This window comes from Coenobita brevimanus, chromosome 11, assembly GCF_032717465.1.
Source record: "Coenobita brevimanus isolate Jiangsu-jjx chromosome 11, ASM3271746v2, whole genome shotgun sequence".
Lineage (NCBI taxonomy): Eukaryota > Metazoa > Arthropoda > Malacostraca > Decapoda > Coenobitidae > Coenobita > Coenobita brevimanus.
The window spans coordinates 5,201,722-5,222,798 of record NC_136964.1 but is presented as its reverse complement, the minus strand read 5'-3'; the positions used below and the strand labels follow the sequence as shown (position 1 = coordinate 5,222,798).

General features: G+C 43.7%; 1 protein-coding gene across 1 annotated transcript in view; it reads right to left on the bottom strand.

The window, feature by feature from the left end:
* LOC145410757 (uncharacterized) overlaps positions 1-21,077 on the bottom strand; it is an 83,595-nt gene that overhangs the window by 18,507 nt on the left and 44,011 nt on the right. Inside the window, exons 10-13 of the mRNA XM_080280863.1 lie at positions 20,108-20,227; positions 17,373-17,515; positions 8,147-8,214; positions 4,522-4,770 (exon numbers count right to left, since the gene is read on the bottom strand). Coding sequence (XP_080136989.1) covers positions 4,522-4,770; positions 8,147-8,214; positions 17,373-17,515; positions 20,108-20,227 — 580 coding nt within the window. The remainder of the gene's footprint in view (positions 1-4,521; positions 4,771-8,146; positions 8,215-17,372; positions 17,516-20,107; positions 20,228-21,077) is intronic.

Genomic DNA, 21,077 nt, shown 5'->3' with positions numbered 1-21,077 from the left:
TCTCAAACTTGTCCATACATGCTTCTACTCTCGCCCAAAACTCATCTTTCACTCTTGCCACTCGATCCTCTGTTGGAGCATATACACATACAATCGCCCATGCTTGTATACCTACTTTCATCCTCACCCATACAATCCTTGCACCCACTGTTCCATACTCTCTTATATTCTCCTTCCACTTCTTGCTTATCATCAGACATACTCCCTCTCTTGCCCTCTCATTCTCACTGACTCCCGCACATATACCTACACCGTATTCCCATTCTCTCATCCTTTCACCTTTCCATTTAGTTTCAGTCAATCCACATATATCCACTTTTGCATCCTCAAGCACCTGGACAATCTCTCTCTCTTTCACTTCATCATTCACTCCTCTCACATTCCACGTTCCTACTCTCAGAATGTCCTTTGTCCGTTCCTTAGTCGTCAACGTATGGTCCGTCCGGGTCCGAGGCGCTTTATTTGCTTTTTTAGTTAGTTCTTTTTACGGGGTGGGGCACTAACCCACCACCAACCCTTTTAGTCGCCTCGTACGACAAGCAGGGATACTGGGGGAGTATTCTTGAACCCCCCTACCCCCAGGGAGAAAATTTTGCGAGGATTCGAACCAGCGCTTGCATCTGCGTGAGTACAGCAGCTTAGCAAGTGAACTATTTAGGAACCCAATAAAGGAACCGTCCCAGACGAAGGGGTCGAACTCGAGACACCTTTATCAGAGTGCCAGGCCGCTCCACCTTACTTCACCTCGGCTTCTAAAGGTTATGACAATTATGGGACTCGACCCGGGGCCTACTGTATAAATTTTCAGTCACTCACCTCACCCACCATACAGTTGGGCTAAGAGGATTCGAACCAGCGCTTGCAACTGCCTGAGTACAGCAGCCTACCAAGCGAGCCATTTCGGCACCCAAAGGTGAAGTGGAAAGGATGGAAAGGAAGGAGAGTGTGCGTGGTCTGGCACAGGGTTGAACTGGGTACACCTGTGGTAGTCTCAGGCCGCTACACCTTACTCCATCTTGTCTCCTAATATATCAGAATAATGATATATATGAACAATGTTAGAAACTTCTCACAGAATATTGATACACAGGGATAATGCTAGAAACACCTCATAGACGGAGCTAGTGGTGTATCGAAGCTGCCAACTTAGACTCATCAGCAGAAAACCTATTCTCCTACATAACAAGGATATTTTCAGATCGAGCTATCGGCCATGGAATTACCAATTCCAGAGAAGCTCAAAGAATATCTGGCAACTACCCAGTCCCTAGCGGCACTGCGCCACTGACCTCACCTCAACGGAATCCAGCTCCAGAGATGCTTGATAGCTTGAAAAGACAAACTACTTAGGTAAAAATTAGGTCACGTGGGCAATATTTCTTTAGTATGAAATTAGCTACTTCTCCATCTTATTCACAAGAGTTGTTTTTGCTCCAGGTTCAAGAATAAGTGAAAATAATTTAACGTTACTCTGCAATGGGATGGGATGCAGATTATAACAAACTACACCACAAACTCATGCAGCAACAACACAGAGATAGACACGGAGGAGGTTATGACTTCCCTTCATTTTACTAATCTCTGAACCGATACTGAAACACCTTCCAGACTGTACATCTTTGTAATAATGGCTATTGTGACGTTGTGTACTTGATCTGGTGTTTTCCTCCCACTGAACAGCTATGACACGACAGTAAAAAGGGAAAACGTAGTCTTCCATTTCAATACTCTCAACTGATATGACAGAAGCAGGATATCTTGTAAACATAAACATCAACACTCAGTTAAATAGGTGTGGGTGACTTCGCCTGAGTATAATAACCCGAGTTGCTGCGATCGACAAAACAGCACAGCATAACAGGGATTTCAGTGCAATATCATATTTGTACTGAGGTCCTAAAACGTAAAGATTAATACAGAAAAGAGTGGAATTGCTGATGCCATTGTTCAGCCCACCCCGGTCAGCCTGTCCCAGGAGACCGGTCGACCGCTGGTAAGCTTATGCCTCTACTGGGGTAGTCCCATAAGTTCCTTGCACCATTTATATGTCTGATTTCGAATGGAACATGTGCTGTGCAGTGCTCCATTATGTGGGTTACATTGTGTGGGCCTATTCTACATGCGGGGCACGTGTCAATTGTGATTCCATCCAGCCCAAGTCTAAATTGATAACTAAGGAGGGCTGGGTGATGTCTTGATGTAAGCCTAGCTATGTGAACTCCATTACCTCAGTTTAAGGGTACAGTACCTCTGATGGATGGACGCCTGGAGCAGTGGGTTGTGGTATAGTGCTCTGATCAAAGTGTTGTATTGCCCTGCATGTAAAATGAGTATGTAGGTGCTTCTTTGGTACTAGTGTTGGGATGTTTGGTGGTGGGATATTGTTGGACAGGATCTGATTATCAATGTATGAGGATTGTTTTGTGTCTAGTATTGTGTGGCTGTCATATAATGGCAGGTGTACTGTGTACTAGCAATGATGCTGGGAGTGATGTAGCGGTGTTGATGTATAAAGTGTTGTTCTGTATGGCTTGCAGTGTTTTGTAGTGGGTGTTAGATAGGATAGGAACCCTGCCGGGGAAGCACAGGGCATCACTGATCTATACTATTTGTGGAGTAGGAAGAGTGTTTCTTTTTGTTATCTAAAGTCTGTTCTTAGTAGGGGAACACCGCCTCTTAGGTCTTGTATACGGTCCTAGAGGTTAGTTTAGTATCATGTATCTCAGAGGAGCTTAGTACAATGGATATGAGACACAGGTACACTAAATGTGATGTGAGGGATGTACATGTGTTCATCCTTGATACTGTTGTTGAGTGTGGGGGAGATTTGGCTTGACAGATCATCAAATGGGAACCACGGACCAGGTGGTGGCTATGATGTGGTATGTGGATGAAGTTATGCAATGTGGATATTAGATAATATTTGTGGGCAGCTGGGATGTGGGAGTATCAAATAGGTTAGAAAGTGTACATGTAGGTGAAGCAACAGAGTCCTGTGGAACTCAGTTGAGGAAGTTTTGTGTTTATGATGACTTTCCTTCGCGGGTAACATGTGCTTGTCTATTAGATAATTAGCTGGCAAACAAAATTTTGGTGTTGTTACCTGTGCACAAAAATAAAACTGATCTACTGTACATTCCTGTAGAAATTATCGTGCAACAAATCTGGTGAGTATTGTGTGGATCTTTTGGTCTGTTTGATGGTACCAAGCGTTTCGAAGGCTGTAAATGAATAAATGTTTGTGTAGACCAGTTTCACTAGTAGTTTCATTTACATATATTCTGTTTTTCATTTCTCTTCCTCAGGTAATAGTGAATGAGGGCTGAGATGGTGCTTATGATAATGATTGTATTCACTCCTGATATGAAGCAAAATCAGGCGTCATGACTTAGCCTGTAAATATTATGTTGTATATATTATTTTTGCTAGATAAACTGACGTACAATGGAATTTTCCTTAGTTTATAAAGGCTCCTAATTGCTTTCAGGTATCGGCTTTCGTCACCATATAGCGGCTATCCACAATGCACGATCTCTAGCAGCCGCTCTGTCCAGTCACTTATCCATTAGGTCATACTCTATAACCCCGTCCCAGGTCTTTTTCGGTCTGCCTCCTGATAACAATATGGTGTAAAAACTGCTCACAAGTGCAGTCAAAGGAACATAGTCTAGGAAAAAAAGAGCAAGCAAGAAGATTGTAAGCTACGAGACAAAAACAGAAAATTATTGTACGATGAAAACTAGACAAGAAACTCTCTACAAAATGGTCAGATATAACTGGACACGAAGCTGTAAAGGATAATCTAGACTTTAAGAAATTAGATCATGGTGTTATTTTGTCAATTTTCTAATGTTTCCTAATGCCAGATACAAACTTTAAACGACTATGAATTATCTTTAACGAGAGTCTGTCTGAGCATAAACATCCCTGGAAGAACTACATCATTGCCTTTTTAGCACGATACCTGTAGTATGTAGATGGCTGCTGGCTTTATGTACCTCCTTTCACATTTGGTAATCACTCCCACTTCCTATATATTTTACACCCTCCTTCATTTGGGCAAGGTGGCAACAATGGCTTCTGAAAATTTCTCGAATTTGGTCATTTCCTTGATTTTTTTAAAATCCTGCTCATATAACTCCAGCGACAAACAAATGTGTAAATAGGTGCTGAAACTGTCTATCTGTTGCCAGACGCCTTAGTCCGGTAAAGGGTGGCCACAAACAAATCACCTCCATGTCGCCCTGTCCCCTGCCATTTTACTGCCCTGCTCTCAGCTCACACCCACTTCTCCACTCCATCCCTCCATCTCATCCTTGGCTTCCCCCTCCCTCTCCCCCCATCCACCTCACTCACACTCTCCTCGTCAATCTCTCGCTCTCCATCCTCTCCACATGGCCAAACCACCTCAGTGTGTTTCTCTTAAAGCTTCCTATCACCTCCAGTCCTGAAACACTGCAGAAAAATAAATAAAACATGCATCAGTGTCTAGGATAAAGGCCTGATAACAGCTTAACTTACCTTCTAATGGCAGGCTCGTTTATGTAGGGTGGTGGATAGGCGTAGTCTGTGACCTGTACAAAGCCGTCCTTCTGGTAGTAATCGAGCACTTTGGCTATGTTGGGATGAACGTCAGTGTTGTACAAGAACACCCGACCAAAGCCCATGGCCCTCAGGAGTTCCAGCCACTCCACCAAGCGCCAGGAGAAGTCTTCAGCGTAGTAGTAGAGGGCGAGGCCACACACAGCCGGCACCCACCCTGTCCTCATGCTACATAAAACATACCAGTAGTTACCGACACATCAAACTATAGGCCTGTCACACTAACTTGGCCTAGTTTATTGCCCCTTTGTGGCTCTTTTCAATTAACTCGGTGGCAAAAGGACAACGCTTCACCTCTGCATCCTTTCCACAGCACTTCCTCATGACTAGCAGCATATTCAAGTACCGATCTATTGTTACAATTCAGAATTCAGGAGGAAAAGCTGGCAATTTTAGGCCAAGTTAGTGCACAAGGAGTATAGTACATTGGCAGTGATTTTTTTAGTTGCATTTTTTTATGTGCACAGGTCTGAAAAATACTTTGAGGTGGTTTGGCCATGTGGAGAGGGTGGAGAGCGAGAAACTAACGAGGAGAGTGTATGTGAGTGAGGAGGAGGGGGGATAGGGAAGGGGAGGCTAAGGATGAGATGAAGGGATGGAGTGGAGAGGTATATGAGAGAGGGGTGTGTGACCCGGGAGTGGGGCAGTGAAGTGCCATTGGACAGGGCGACATGGAGGCGATTTGTTTATGGCCACCCCTCACGGGATTGAGGCGTCTAGAATAGATAGATAAATACTGGGCACGGAAATCCGTTTCCTAAGGACCAGCAGTTCAACGCTCCATACACCTCCACGTATCACTACTTCGGCGCTAACACCCACCGTCCATATTGAATACATGCTCATATAGGACTGATGTACTGGTATTAGCGTGTTTTTTTTTTTTTTACATGCCGACGGGTGTTATGGCAGATCAGGAAACTCAAACATTCAGATCCTTTAAACTGTCCCAGCCCTAACCGGGATTCGAACCCGCGTCCATCCCAATACCGACTCGCCTACCATCATCCCTGAGGAGATAAAATGTAAGAATTAGGAGTGAACTAATGAAACGGTGCCTGTGAGTGTATGGTATATGGATTTCCTTGTCTACCTGTAATTATGGCAGTGTGGATGCTTCACTTACTCAGGGATGGACAGTCAAAGAATCAACTCTTCCTTGATACACCTGAAGAAATTTTACAGTGGACGAAATACAGTAAAAACCCCTATCTCTGCTAGTGTGTGTTTCAGATGGTTCGATTTTTCCGTTTTGTATTCACCAGGCCATGTGGAGAGGATGGAGAGTGAGAAACTGGCGAGGAGAGTGTATGTGATTGAGGAGGAGCGGGAGAGAGGGAGGAGGAAGTCAAGGATGAGATGGAGGGATGGGGTGGAGAGTTATATGAGAGAGGGAGGTGTGATCTGGGAGCAGGGCAGTAAAATGACGTGGGGGACAGGGCCACCTAGAGGCGATTTGTTTGTGGGCAACTCTTATGGGATTACAGCGTCTGGCAATAGATAGATAATATTCATCAGACTTGGGAAGACGGCTTGGATGACACTATAGTCCTTTAATCCTAACTTGGTCTGGATTTCCGCCCTCTTACGTTTATTTCACGTAGCTCAGTGACAGAAAAAGACAATCCTACGACTCTGCATCATCTTCATAGCACTTCTTCGTGACTAACACCTGATTCTAGTGTTAATCTCTTGTTCCTATTCAAAAATCAAGAAGGAGGGATGACAGTTTTAGGCCAAGTTAGAATAAAAGGAGTCTAGATACAGAAGATTCTTTCGATACGTGGTCTGAAATTACCATCTCTCCGCCATGAGCTCTGATTTATGACAGTATGATGCTAGTCACGAAGAACGGCTCTGGGGAGGATGTAGAGCCATAGCATCACTTTGCCTGCTACGTAAAATGCGCTGCGAGAGGACGAAAAACTGGGCCAAGGTGAAAGAACTATAACCTATTCATTTAAACTTGGTAAAGGTTAGACGATCTCACTTTCGTGCATCTGCCACCCCGGCGAGGTAATTTGAACACTGGGAATACTATAATTAATTTCAAATGTTATTAAATGCTTCTATATGTTGTTAATTAGCTGTGTAAATAATAATGTTTAGATGTTTACAGTGCTTTGATGGGGGATAGAAACACCACAGGGGAGAGAGAGAGAGAGAGAGAGAGAGAGAGAGAGAGAGAGAGAGAGAGAGAGAGAGAGAGAGAGAGAGAGAGAGGCTTACACTCGCTCTAATGCTGTCCACAACATCGAGAAAGCCAACAAAAGGTACCGGAGCCAACCCACCTCTGAATTTCATTTTTTTTTTTTTTTAATATCTCTCCCTGGAACCATGCTCAGGTCTGTTCTTCACTCTTTTAAGAATAATTTCATTCCTACTAATGCTCTGAACTCTCCAACTCAAATTCTTCTTGCTTCTTCTAGCCTCTTGCCAAAAACCTTTCTAACAATTTTACTCTATCATCCTTCCTTCTTTTCATCCATTCTGATGGCTCTGTAGCTGTTTCTTCTACTGCTAAAACAGAACTCTTTGTTCAGACTTTCTCCTCCAGTTCTACCTTAGAAGGTTCCGGTGCTGTTCCTGCATCACCCCCCTCCCCACACTCACATCACACCCACACATCCACACTAAACCCCCACATCCACACTACACCCCACCCCCACACTACACCGCCACACCAATGTTACACCTATACACCCACATCACGACCCTACATCCACAATACACCCTCACATCCACACTACACCCCCACATCCACACTATACCCTCACACCCACACTATAGCCCCACACCCTCTTATTTCCTGATGACCGACATTAAAATTTCTTCAGTGATGTATTTTCTGCCATCACTGGTTTCCATACCAAGGAGTTATATGGGCCTGATGGGGTCCCTCCTGCTGTTAAGAACTGTGCCTCTTTGGTTACACCCTGCCTAAGTAACCTCTTCCACCTTTGTCTTTGAACTTGTACCTTTCTTACTTGCTGGAAGTTTGCCCTTATTCAGCCTGTACAAAAGAAGAGCGACCATTTCCAGCCCTCTAACTATCGCCCAATTAATTTGAAGTCTTGTATTTCTTAATTTTAAAAATATACTCAATAAAAACAAATTATAGCACCATTCTCATCATAACCTTTCCAATCGTCAGTATGGGTTCCTTCAGGGACGCTCCACTGATTATCTTCTCACCTACCTTTCAGACTCCTGGTCATCCTCCTTTCGGGACTTTGGCGAAAGCTTTGTCATTGCACTTGACATCTCAAAGGCTTCCATCGAGTCTGACATAAATCTTTAATTTCCAAACTGCACTCTTAAAGTGTCTATCATTCTATCTGTGCCTTCATCTCTAGCTTCCTTTCTGGTCGTCCTATAGCTGCTGTTGTAGACGGCCACCTTTCTTCTCCAAGAGCTGTCAATAGTGGTGTTCCTCAGGGCTCTGTCCTATCACCAACCCTCAGCATACAAGATGGAGAGGTGGCAATTTTAGGGGAAGTTAGAGTAAAATTAGTTTGGTAAAAAAAAAAAAAAGTCGTGTTACCTGTGTGGATCCGGAGGTACCTGGCCACTGAGATAGGCTGATGCTTCTCTCTCCTTAGCCCCCACCACCTGTAATATCAACAAGGAAAATGTGTTAAATTATATCATCACAGACAGTACTCTTTTTACTCTAGCTTGGCCTAAAACTTTTGTCTCTTCAGCTTAAGTATTCATTTCTAACAGTAGATTAACACCAGGATACGATGCTAGTCATGAAAAAGTACTATGGAATGGACGTTGAGTAATAGCATTGTCTTTTTCTGCCATTAAGCTACGTGAAATAAAGCGCAAAAGGAAGCGTAACAAATTAAGGTGAAATAATCATAGAAGTAACGTTGTGGTCTTCGAGAAAATTGAGTCACTGAATGCACAGTAAGGTTGGACGATGAGGAAATGGAAATGTGACTGCATTTAAGTACTTGGCTAGTGTGATGAGAAAGGATGGAAGTTTGGAGGATGAAGTTCTTGAAAGGGTACAACAGGCAAGAAAGGTTGCTGGTTCACTGAAAGCATTGATAAGAAATAAGGAAGTGAACATGGAAGCAAAAAAGTCGCAGCATGATAGTAATGTGATACCAACTCTAGCGTATGGAAGCGAAGCTTGGACCTTGTTGGAGGGACACAAGTCAAGAGTTAGAGCAGTGGAAATGAATTATTTGAGAGGAGCATGTGGAGTCACATGGAGAGACAGACTAACAAATGAGGAAGTGAAGGAGCGTTGTGGTGTGGATGTGGATGTGATAGAAAGCGTTTGGAGAAACACACTAAGGTGGTTTGGCCATATAGAGAGGATGGAGAGTGAGAGACTGACGAGAAGTGTGCATGTGAGTGAGGTGGATGGGGCAGAGAGAGGGGGAGGCCAAGGATGAGATGGAGGGATGGAGTGGAGAGGTATATGAGAGAGGGGTGTGTGAGCTGGGAGCAGGACACTGAAATGGCGGGGGACAGGGTGACGTGGAGGCGATTTGTCTGTGGCCACCCCTTACGGGATTAAGGCGTCCGGAAATAGATAGATAAACATGCATGTGACTCCTCAGCCGTGAAACTGTCTTCAAACTGCTTTTACATCTGCCTCTTGCCGTCTCAGAATGAACAAATCTTGGTTTTGGCTCTCCTTTGTTCGTTTTTGTCCTGGGAAGAACATTTTTTTTTTTAATCAGGTTCCCAGCCTCGTTACACCAGAGTCACAAGCAGGTCATCAAGCATTCCCACCTCTCCTACCACCGTTTGTAGTAAGTATAATCTGTTCACTTTACCTTGGCCTAATACTGCCGTCCGTACATCTTGAAAGCTGAGTTATAACAGTAAATTAATACTAGAATACGGTGCTAGCCACGAAGAAGTGATATGAAAAGGATGGAAAACCGTAGCATTGTCTTTTTCTTCCACTGAGCTATGTGATGCCAACTACAAAAGGATGAAAATTTAGGCCAAGTTGAAGTGAATGACCTTGATCCAGGGTTTGTGGTTTAGAGGCAGTAAAGCTGCCCTGAACCTGTCCCCAAACATGGCGGGTGATTCATGTACAGCTCTCCACTTCCACTGCGCTGGACGATATCTTGTGCTCTATGAGGACAGCTCAGTCAGTGTTATCAGAGTCTATCCTGCGTCATATATTCATTTCGTATTTCCACTGCCACACCCACGCCCACGCCAGCAGACTGAGCCGTTCCCGCAACAATTAAGACACAGTCACGTAGGTTTGTGGTTGAACGCTATTTACGGGTCGCCTGTATGACGATGTGTAAGTGAAGATACCTCTGAGTGACACACACACACACACACACACACACACACACACACACACACACACACACACACACACACACACATTTAACTTAAAGCTGTCCTTCTACTACAGAAGTCGACGGCTACTGTACTCACTAAGATGGTGTGTTTCTGTCTTTGGTGCCAATGTGTGTGACTGTGCAGACCAATTCTGGATCCGCAAACTTTGTCACACAGTCTGCATGTCAAGTCCGGGTTTGCTGGGAGAACTCTGTTTTGGTTGTGCATCCAGTGTCTACGCTTTTCTCTGGACAGGTTCTGGATTCTAGATGAATGGTTCCTTCGCTGCAGAATGCTCGCCTTTTTTTTCTGTCAGAGGCACTGGTTTTAAGATCTTTTGGTATGATGTTGCATTTTTTCAGTGTTGTCCATATATGATCTTTACATCCTCGTCTTCTGTTCCCCTGGGTTGCGACGTGCTGCAGGGAGTTGGCCATACAGAACCTGGCAGTTAGGGCGGTGCTCAGGCATGTGAAACACGTGTCCGACCCATCTAAGCTGTTTTGTAGCCAGCACGGTTTCTATGCTGTATGACTTTGCCTCCTGGAGAATTTGTGAGTGAGGGACTTTATCCTCCCATGTGAGTCCTAAGATACAATGTGAGCATCGGATGTGCAATGACTCAATCTGTTTGATGTGACGCTTGGTAAGTAGTCCAGGATTCAGCACTGTCTATGAGGGTGGAAAGGCATAAAGCTGTATATGGTGATACTGTAGTCTCGACTGTCAAGTTGGTGTTTTCAAAGACTCTGAATCTGAGACACCCAAACGAGGCTGAGGCGTGGTTGATTCGTGTAAGGACTTCTGCATCAAAGTTATGTTAATCAGTAACAATTCCTAGGTAGGTAAAATTTTCGGATAATATTGGTTTTCAGCCCATACTCATTCCCGTCAATTTTATTATGTTCTCCACACTCATCTCTTCAAGTTCATCAACATTTTCCATATACACTTCCGTTGCAAATTGGTTTTAAGGAAGATATAACAATATTTTGGTATCCCCACCCCCTTTCGACCCACCTAGGATGACTTGCTGGCTCAATGAAATTCGGTTCCAGCTGAGCTCAACGCCACCGCGAACCGTGGCAATTACAGCCGCCACCAGATCACCTACAGCCAAGCAGAATTTGCACTGCTCCCCCCGCTACCTCCTGCTTTCATTTCAAAGTGGATATGGCGGTCCAGTGCAGCAGGTGTCCGTCTGTTCCCGACCGTACTCTTCAAAGGTGTTTTGAAAACAAGGATTAAACCATTGAATTTCTTAGATCCCACGGTGCTTTGCCCCTGTCCGGTCAGTGTCCCTGTCTGACGAGTAAGTTAAGAAGACGTAAGGTTTGAATAGTAGGTTACTTTCAATTTGGATTAAGTTGGGTTTGGTTAGGTTTGGTTAGGTTAGGTTAGGTTTGGTTAGGTTTTAGGTTGGATGAGAAAAAGGCAGAGTATAAGAGAGAAGTGGAGGAACGATTGGGCAAATATGAATTGGAGCAGATGGGAGACGTGGAAAGTGTGTGTAGGATATTTACAGAAGAAATATGTGCAGCATGTGATGTGGTGTGTGGAAGGAAGAGAAGACGGAGGGGTGTGCAAAGAACAGCATGGTGGACTGAAGAGGTGAAACAGGCAGTGGCACAAAAGAAGAAAGCATACAATGAATGGATGAGAAATAGGGGTGTGGAAGAAGTTGAGAGGCGGAAGAGAGAGTTATATGTAGAAAGAAAGAGAGAGGTGAAAAGATTAGTAAGAGAGAGTAAGAAGAGAGTGGATGAGGAATTTGGAAGGAATTTGAGTGTAAAGTGGAGGGACTGTAAGAAAATGTTCTGGAAAGAGGTGAAAAAAGTAAGACAGGGTGGAAGTGAAGTTAGCAGGGTAGTGAAAGATAAAAATGGTAGATTACTAGTGAAGGGAGAAAAAGTGAGCAGATGGAGAGAACAATTTAAGGAATTGTTGAACGTAGAGGATGGAAGTAATGCGAGTATAAGTGGCTGGGGAATGGCTGGGAGAAGGAGGGAGGTGAGAAGACAGGAAGAAGTCAGTAGGATAGAAGTTGTGGAAGCAATGAAGAAAGTTAGATCAGGGAAAGCCCCAGGAATTGATGGAGTGTGTGGTGAAATGCTGAAGCATGGGGGAGAGATAGTAGTAGAATGGATGTGGAAAATGTGCAGATTGGCCTGGGAGGAAGGTAGAGTCCCGGAGGATTGGAAGTCAGGTATAATTATTCCCTTGTACAAAGGAAAAGGGGAAAAAGAATTGTGTGGTAATCATAGGGGTATTTGTCTTCTTAGTATAATAGGAAAAGTGTATGGTAGGATACTTATTGACAGAGTTAGAGAAAGAACAGAGAAATTAGTTGGAGAAGAACAGGGAGGCTTTAGGAAGGGAAGAGGTTGTGTAGATCAGATATTCATTCTTAGATCTTTAGTGGAAAAGTTTCTAGAGAAGGGAAAGAAGTTGTATGCGGCATTCATGGATTTGGAGAAAGCATATGACAGGGTGGATAGACAAGGATTGTGGAAAGTGTTAAGAATATATGGAGTAGATGGGAAGTTGTTGAATGCTGTGAAGAGTATGTACGATGGTGCGAAGGCTGCAGTGCGTGTGGATGGTGAACTAAGTGAATTTTTCTCTTTGAAAGTTGGGTTGAAACAGGGATGTGTCATGTCTCCATGGTTGTTCAATCTGTACATGGATGGGGTAATAAAAGAGGTACAAGGTAGGGTAGTGGATGTTGGAGTGGCCCTGGTGAGAGAGGATAGTGTTTGGAAACTCACTGTACTGTTGTTTGCAGATGATACTGTGTTGTTGAGTGAAGACGAAAGGGAGCTGCAAGGCTTGGTGGATGAGTTTGGGAGAGTGTGTAAGAAACGGAATCTAAAGGTGAATGTAGGGAAGAGTAAAGTGATGGTCTTTGAGAGAGGTTAAGTCAGTGAATGTACAGCGAGGTTGGATGGTGAGGAATTGGAAAATGTGAGTACGTTTAAGTACTTGGGTAGTATGATGAGAAAGGATGGAGGTTTGGAGGGTGAAGTGCTTGAAAGGGTACAGCAGGGAGGAAAGGTTGCTGGTTCTTTGAAAGCAGTGATAAGAAACAGGGAAGTGAGCATGGAAGTGAAAAAGTTATTACATGACAGTATTGTGATACCAACTCTAACGTACGGAAGTGAAGCTTGGACGTTGCTGGAAGGACACAAGTCAAGAGTGAGAGCAGTGGAAATAAGTTATTTAAGAGGAGCCTGTGGAGTCACATGGAGAGACAGGCTGACGAATGAGGATATAAAGGAGCGTTGTGGTGTGGGTGTGGATGTGATAGGAAGCGTTATGAGGAACACACTGAGGTGGTTTGGCCATGTGGAGAGGATGGGGGGTGAAAGACTGACGAAGAGAGTGTATGTGAGTGAGGTGGAGGGAGGAAGAGGGAGGGAGAGGCCGAGGATGAGATGGAGGGATGGGGTGGAGAGGTACGAAGTATATGAGAGAGGGGTGTGTGAATTGGAAGCAGGGCAGTGAAATGGCGGGGGACAGTGCGACTTGGAGGCGATTTGTTTGTGGCCACCCCAAACGGGATTGCGGCGTCTGGCAATAGATAGATAGATAGATAGGTTGGGTTAGGTTAGGTTCGGTTAGGTTAGGATAGGTTTGAGCTTCGTATTTTACCAACGAAACCTAGGTTTTTCCAATGGATTTCGGTATGATTCATTCGATTATCTGCTTCATTTCACTTGGAAATGACCACTTTCTGTGTTTCTCCCCTCCGTAAAACCCCCGAGTCCCCAAAGATTCCCCATTATTGTAGGGGGACGGGGGGGGGGTCGTATCTCAAAATCTGGTCATTTCCGACGGAAATGATGCTCAAAATCTAATGAATCACATCAAAAACCATCAGAAAAACCTAGGTTTCCTGGGAAAAAGCAGTATGGGCTGAAAACCGATATTTATCAAATTCCCCACTTGTTTTACATTTTCGCCATTAATCTGAAATGCAAGTGGCTGTGCTGAGTTATTTCTCTGAGATATTATTTCTGTTTCTTGGACAATTTTCTTGGAGCCCCATTGTATGATATATGTTGGAAATGATGGCAAGAGACTGTTATAGGGCTTCTGGGATAAATGCAAGAACAGCACAGGCATCAGCGTATTGTAGCTATAGTACATGAGCTATTTCAGTCTTTGATTGCGCTTGAAGACGTCTGAGATTAAATAAGTTCCGCTTTAGACGGCACTGGATTTTTATTCCATCATCAGGGTTCATTGGTTGGTGACTTGAAAGGGTGACTGCAGTGAGATAGATGCTGAAAGTGACAGGAGCCAGGACACATCCTTGCTTTACACCCACATCCACATAGCAGGGTTCGGATTTGCTCCCACTTATAGATACAAGAACATCTTGTTGTCGTGCAGACTCATTAGGATGGTAAGAAATGTGTTTGGATCTCCAATTTTTGAAATAGCATTCCATACAAGTTCTCTGTTGACAATGTCAAACGTTTTTGTAAGATTAATGAATGCAATATGCTAGTCACGGTTCTGCTCGTGTCATTTCTCTTGTATCTGTCGGGCAACAAAAATCACGTCAGAGGTTCTTCGTTCTTTCTGAAATCCACATTGTGTTTCAGGAAGTGATGACTCAGGATCAAATGTTTTGTCAGTCTGTATAACATTATCATGGACAGTACTTTGTCAGCATTCACAAGGAGGGAGATAATATCTCTACTGCTGTCATAATTTGAGCGGTCTCCTTTCATTTTATAGATGTTTACAGTATCAGAAGTAAGACATTCAGATGGAATTTGGTCTTGGTTCCAAATAGGCAGTATCAGATTTTGGAGGTGCTGGTGAAGTAACTGGCCACCTTTGATTAGTTCAGATGGTATGCCATCAGGGACTGGGTCTTTTGCTGCATTTTAAAACATTGGATGGCCTGAACAGTTTCTGCAAGTGTAGATGGGACATCGAGATCTGCCACTCGAGGGGTGTTTGCGATATTAAAGATATTGTCCTCCACCAGGTTTCTTCAATTCAGTAAGATGTTGAAGTATTGTGTCCATCTTTTTATGATTGGTTGCTCGTCTTTCATTAGCTCTCCTTCAGCCTATTGAACAGAGTTTATGTTGTGTTTGGTTGGCCCATATGTGGTTTTAATGGACCTACTGAACCCATGTTGGTCATTAATATCATCCAGCCATTGCAGCTCTTTTGCCTGTTTAGTCCACGTTCTTCATGTCACGCAGTTTTCTTTGAGTTTCACTCCTGAGATTCTGCAATTCAGTTTTTAGGGATAAGGAGCTGGGATGAGCCAACCGATTGTTATGTGCTCTGTTCTTCATTGCAAGAAGGTCATGTATGCCCTCAGCATTTTCATCAGACCAGCCGTCACGGGAGTGAATGAAGAAGCCTAGGGTTTCTTCTGCAGTGCTTTGGAGCAGTGTCTTAATGATCAGCCACACTGTGTCTAGGTTTGTTGCATTGTTGTTTGGATCAAGTGGTGGACATTGAGAGAGCTTGTCTGTTAGTCTGTGGAAGGTGTTACAAGTTGCCACATCCTTTAAATTACCGTACTACAGTTTAGTTTCTTGGTGGATGATCTGCAATGCATTTGTGGACGTATGACTGGTTGCAGTTTGGTGAGTATAAGATTATGGTCTGTTGAGCACTCAGCACCTCTCATAGCTCGGGTTATAAGAACTTCTCTTTGATCCCACTGCCTTACTATGGCATAGTCAATTACAGTAGGTCCCAATGTCTAGATCGTGGCTGCATCCATGTGGTTTTGTGTTTATTTTTAAGTTGAAAATGGTGTTCGTGTTGACTAGACTGTTTTCTGAGCATAAGGACAGCAGTCTAAGGCCACTGTTGTTTATGCTACCAACACCATGGCAGCCTATACTGCCTTGCCAGAGTTATTATCGTTTCTTATTCTGGCATTAAAATCTCCAAGCAGGATAAGTTTGTCATAATGTGGTAGTGGTAGCATCCAAAGAGTCATAAAAGGAATCTTTGAAGGTGTCCTCAGAATCAAACACTGGGACATAAACATTGATGAGTGTTGCATATTAGTCTTCGGAGAGTTGTATGCACCAAGAAATCAACCTCTCTGATATACCCACAGGTGTTTCTTGGATATTCTGTAGCAGGCTAATTCGGACTGCAAAGCCAATGCTACGGTTTCTTCTTACATTGACTGAATATTTCCTCCAGAAATAGGTGCACCCTTCTCCTGCTTCTATTAGGTTGCTCTCTCCTGAGAGGCAAGTCTCGGACAAGGCACCAATGTCAGTCTTATATCTTTTCAGTTCATGGGCAATAAGAGTTTCTACTGCAAGGTCGTGTGTCATGGTCAGTATCAATCATGGGTTGTATATTCCAGGTAGCAAGAGTCAGAGAGATTCTTTTTGTTTTTCGACCTCAAAGTGGGATGCCTTGACAGAAGCGGTTATCTGCCTAGGTGGTGCGGAGCAGCAAATGTTTAGGTTGTCTTTTCTAAACCCCTCCTGTCAGGGGTAAACAGTTGGGCATTCGTTACCTAGTCACACTCGATGCTGCCAAGAGCATGACCTGCTCCTATGCCATAATGCCAGTGGCTACTGGGCCAATGCTGCCTATGTGTAGGATTCAAGCTAGCGACTTCCAGTCACATCCATGATCTGTCACTGTTACCTATCCTGTCACCATAGATCATTTGATTTTGATGAGAGAATGAAGTGGATGGTGAGTATAGCTGTGTGCTTGTGTAATGAATGGATCTGGTATGATGGTGAGGGTGTACAGTCCTTATCAACACGGGACTTGGCCCATCTCTGCCCGTGATGGTGGCATGAAGAATCATGACGACCATCTCCTAAGCAGTTTTGCAGGAGTCTGCTGGAAGCTGTCTGTCACCCCCCCCCCCTCGTTCCGTGGGACTCCACTCACGAATATTTCGTTCAGGGTTTACTCCCGTAGCCTTAACCCATCCAAGGGCAATCCACAAGGCAGTGGATCTGGGAACACTTAGTCTGACCACTCACTGATGGTCCCTCTAGCATGGGTAACCCTGTCCTCCTGCTGAGTCCGAGGGGAGGGGGGATCTCCCCCCGCTTGTACGGCCCATAATTTTTAAAGGGAAGCAAGCCCCCCACCATGACTTGGTGGTTCTCGTGGGCCCCCCGGGCTGGGGCAGGGGCAGGGAACGGTTTAAGGATATGAATATCGTTGAAGCTTTTCTCGTCTTCCAAAATACTCGTCTACATGTCATAAAACACCCCAGCTAATACCAATACACCAGTCCTGTATGAGACAACTCTAACATGTATTCAGTGTGGGCGGTGATTGTTGGCACTAAGGTGATGGCACATGGAGGTGTATGGTACGTAGGAGTGCTTGGACTCGGAACAGGTTGTTAAAATCTATGCTTAGAGTCGGACTCAGGAAAAGAAATGTCGGGTAAAAAACCAGGGAGAATATACCTTAAGGAGAGTGGTGGCAGGGGTGCAGGGGTAGGCCACGATTGAGACAGCGACAGGAGGCTGCATTTTATGTTCAGGTAACGGGCAGATCAGCATGTAGGGCAACTGCTTATCACTCGTCCTATGCCGGTAGTCGATGTACACTGAGAAAGACACTTGAAGTTAGGGAGTGTACCGTTTTACCTTTAAAGGAAGTGTACTGTTTTACCTTTAACAGTAACACTTAATTATGATCACTTGAGGGAGGAATATTCTCTGCCAGGGGAGAGTTTGAGCCGGAACCTTTTTCATGTTGGGAAGTACGAAAGGCGTTGGGGGACTACTGATAATGGTGCATCTTAGAGTTAATTTGTTAGAATGGCTGTCTGTTAGTCTGAGTATGAAATTAATACAGACAGACGGGGTGTTAAGAAAATGTAGACTTAATGAAGGACTCAGTACGGCACCAATGCAGGATAGACGCAACACAAGACGAACACACTACCACCGCGCCACCAGAGCTCCAGAAATACATGTGACATCAAAAGGATTGTCATTAGATCCAACTTTCTCTTTATGGAATTCGAAAACAAGAAGCAGACGACATTGATAATATATATATATATATATATATATATATATATATATATAGAGAGAGAGAGAGAGAGAGAGAGAGAGAGAGAGAGAGAGAGAGAGAGAGAGAGAGAGAGAGAGAGAGAGAGAGAGAGAGAGAGAGAGAGAGAGATAGACAGATAGATAGATAGATAGATAGATAGATAGATATTCCCATAGATTACTGTCACCAGCGTCGTTTGATCCTGATTTACAAGACTAATTTTCAAAGTTGATGGAGAGGAAGGTAGAACAGGCGACAGGAATTCTGATGCTGAATTTACAATAGATGAAACAATATGGGACAGGGAGACTGGAGAAACAAAAATGTGAATAGTAAACGGTAATTTTCTGGTTATTATAAATGTTCACACGACTTGGTTTAACATATATTTCTGAAAATTTTAGGAGGGAAAAAATACTACATATGATGAATGTGGTGATTCTGAGCCAACCCACTTTTTCAGAGAGAAGAATAGTGTGGTCACACTCATATCCTGTCTATGACTTTACCTGACTATCTATTGCCAGACGCCTTAATCCCGTAAGGGGTGGCCGCAAAACAAATCAGCTCCCTGTCGCCCTGTCCCCCGCCATTTCACTGCCCTGCTCCCAGCTCACCTCTCCCTCTCTCATATACCTCTCCACTCCACCCCTCCATCTGATCCTCAGCCTCCCCCTTCCTCTCCCCCCCTCCACCTCACTCACACACTCCCTCACTTTCTCCATCCTCTCCACATGGCCAAACCACCGCAGTGTATTTCTCCTATCGCTTCCTATCACATCTACACCAGAACGCTCCTTAAATTCACACACAAATACAAATACACAAGCGAGGATGGCATTCTCAAAGGTATATCCGATAGGCTCCCTGTTGTATCTCAGATTAGTCTTTACAGGTGGCCATCGACATTAGAATCTTTCCCTGTCTTACGCTCCTTCGTGAAAACTAATGCCTGTCATAGCATTTATCTGTATGGAAGGAAGGGTAAATATTTAGCTGAAACTAGAACTGAAAATAAAGTTGTCTGAAGTGTTTTCTCTTCATGTCTCACCATTTGCTGACACTTTCCTTCTATGATACTTCCTCCGCGGATTTCTTTTCCCCTTGAGGTCGTAATTCTCCTCTAGATGGTCATTAATTACTCCAGGGGTCATTTGTGATAGAAGTGTCATAAAAGAAGTGTTAAATGATGAGAAATAAACAGAAAACACTTTAGACTATGGTAGTAGGTTGTGGCGACCATCATCCACTCACTTGATGTAGTGCTGCCTTCTTCTTCCTTCACCTTTATCAGTCTTTCTTTCTGCCCTCCTGTCTTCCTATTTCTCCCATCTTTCCGGTCATTCTTATTACTCGTCAATCATTTTCAGGTGGCTTTACATTGAGTGACAAATCTAATGGTTTCAAGTAAGCCAGGAAACAATGTACAACTCTGCGTGGTAATCATATAACCAACTCACACGTGTCCCCTACGTGTCAATAAGTGGGTTGGTGGAGGGTTAGTGCCCCCCCCCACACTAAAACAACTAACTTAGTGTCAAACGGCCACCCCTTACTGGATTATGGCGTCCGGCAATAGATAGATAATTCAAACTACTTGGACTACAGCTGTGGTTTCTGTTACATGTTACCTGTTGGAAGGACAGAAAAGAAAACAGTAGAAGGTTTCCGTGTTTTCAGTTCCTGCAAAAATAAGTTAATGAAAGTAACAACAGGGACTCGATCGTAGGTACGTTCGAGTCTCTCGCCCCTGAGCAGTGTACATGAACCAGGAACACACTGACTGAACCAGGAACACACTCAACCAGGAACACACTGACTGAACCAGGAACACACTTACCGAACCAGGAACACACTTACTGAACCAGAAACACACTGAACCAGGAACACACTTACTGAACCAGAAACACATTGAACCAGGAACACATTTACTGAACCAGGAACACACTCAACGAGGAACACACTCAACCAGGAACACACTGACTGAACCAGAAACACACTTACTGAACCAGAAACACACTGAACCAGGAACACACTGACTGAACCAGAAACACACTTACTGAACCAGGAACACACTTACTGAACCAGTAACACACTTACTGAACCAGGAACACACTTACTGAAGCAGGAACACACTTACTGATTCGGGTAACTTTGGTAATCACTGGAGGCTCCTTAGTTGAATACCAGACATGACACCAGGGATACTTGGGGTCCATCGTCATACTAACTCCCAGCACACGAAGACACGGCTTATCGCCTAGAATCCAGGGAGTTCTTTGATTGACTGAGTGATTGACTGACTAATTTACTGACTGTCTGACTGATTGACTGACTTATTGAATTATTGATTGACTGACTTATTGACTGACTGGTTCATTGATTAATTGATTGACTGATTGACTGACTTATTGAATTATTGATTGACTGACTTATTGACTGACTGGTTCATTGATTAATTGATTGACTGATTGACTATCCTATTGATTGATTGACCGACTTGTTGACTGAATGATTGACTGATTGACTGACTTACTTACTGACTGACTGATTGATTGATTGATTGATTGAATAATTGATTGACCAACTGACTGACTGATTCATTGACTGATTGATTGATTAATTCACTGACTGATTGATTGATTAACTGATTGACTGAGTGATTGATTGACTGATTGTATTAAAAAGATCATGGCAGCTTAACAACAGGGGTCACTGCTACCGTACAATCAGCCGAAAAAGTACGGCACATCTTGGGTACGAAGGATGTGAAAATGAGCGAATTATACTGACACACATGAGTCTTAATTAACCAGGTGTATATCACAGGTCGTCCCATATACCACAGTGCTTCGTCCGTAGAATGATTGGTGAGGTAAGATGGCCTATACTTTTTTGGTTGATTGTACAAGAGTAAAAGAAGAGAAAGTATAGACTAACTTATTGTTGGACAAATAAATAAATCCTGGCAGTGTCACAACAGAGGTCACTACTGCCGTAAAACAAGAGCAAAAGCAGAACAAGAATAAATATATAAGTATGGATAATAATACACTAAATAAAAACTGTCGTCTAACATCTATCTATCTATAGCCCGACGCCCTAATCCC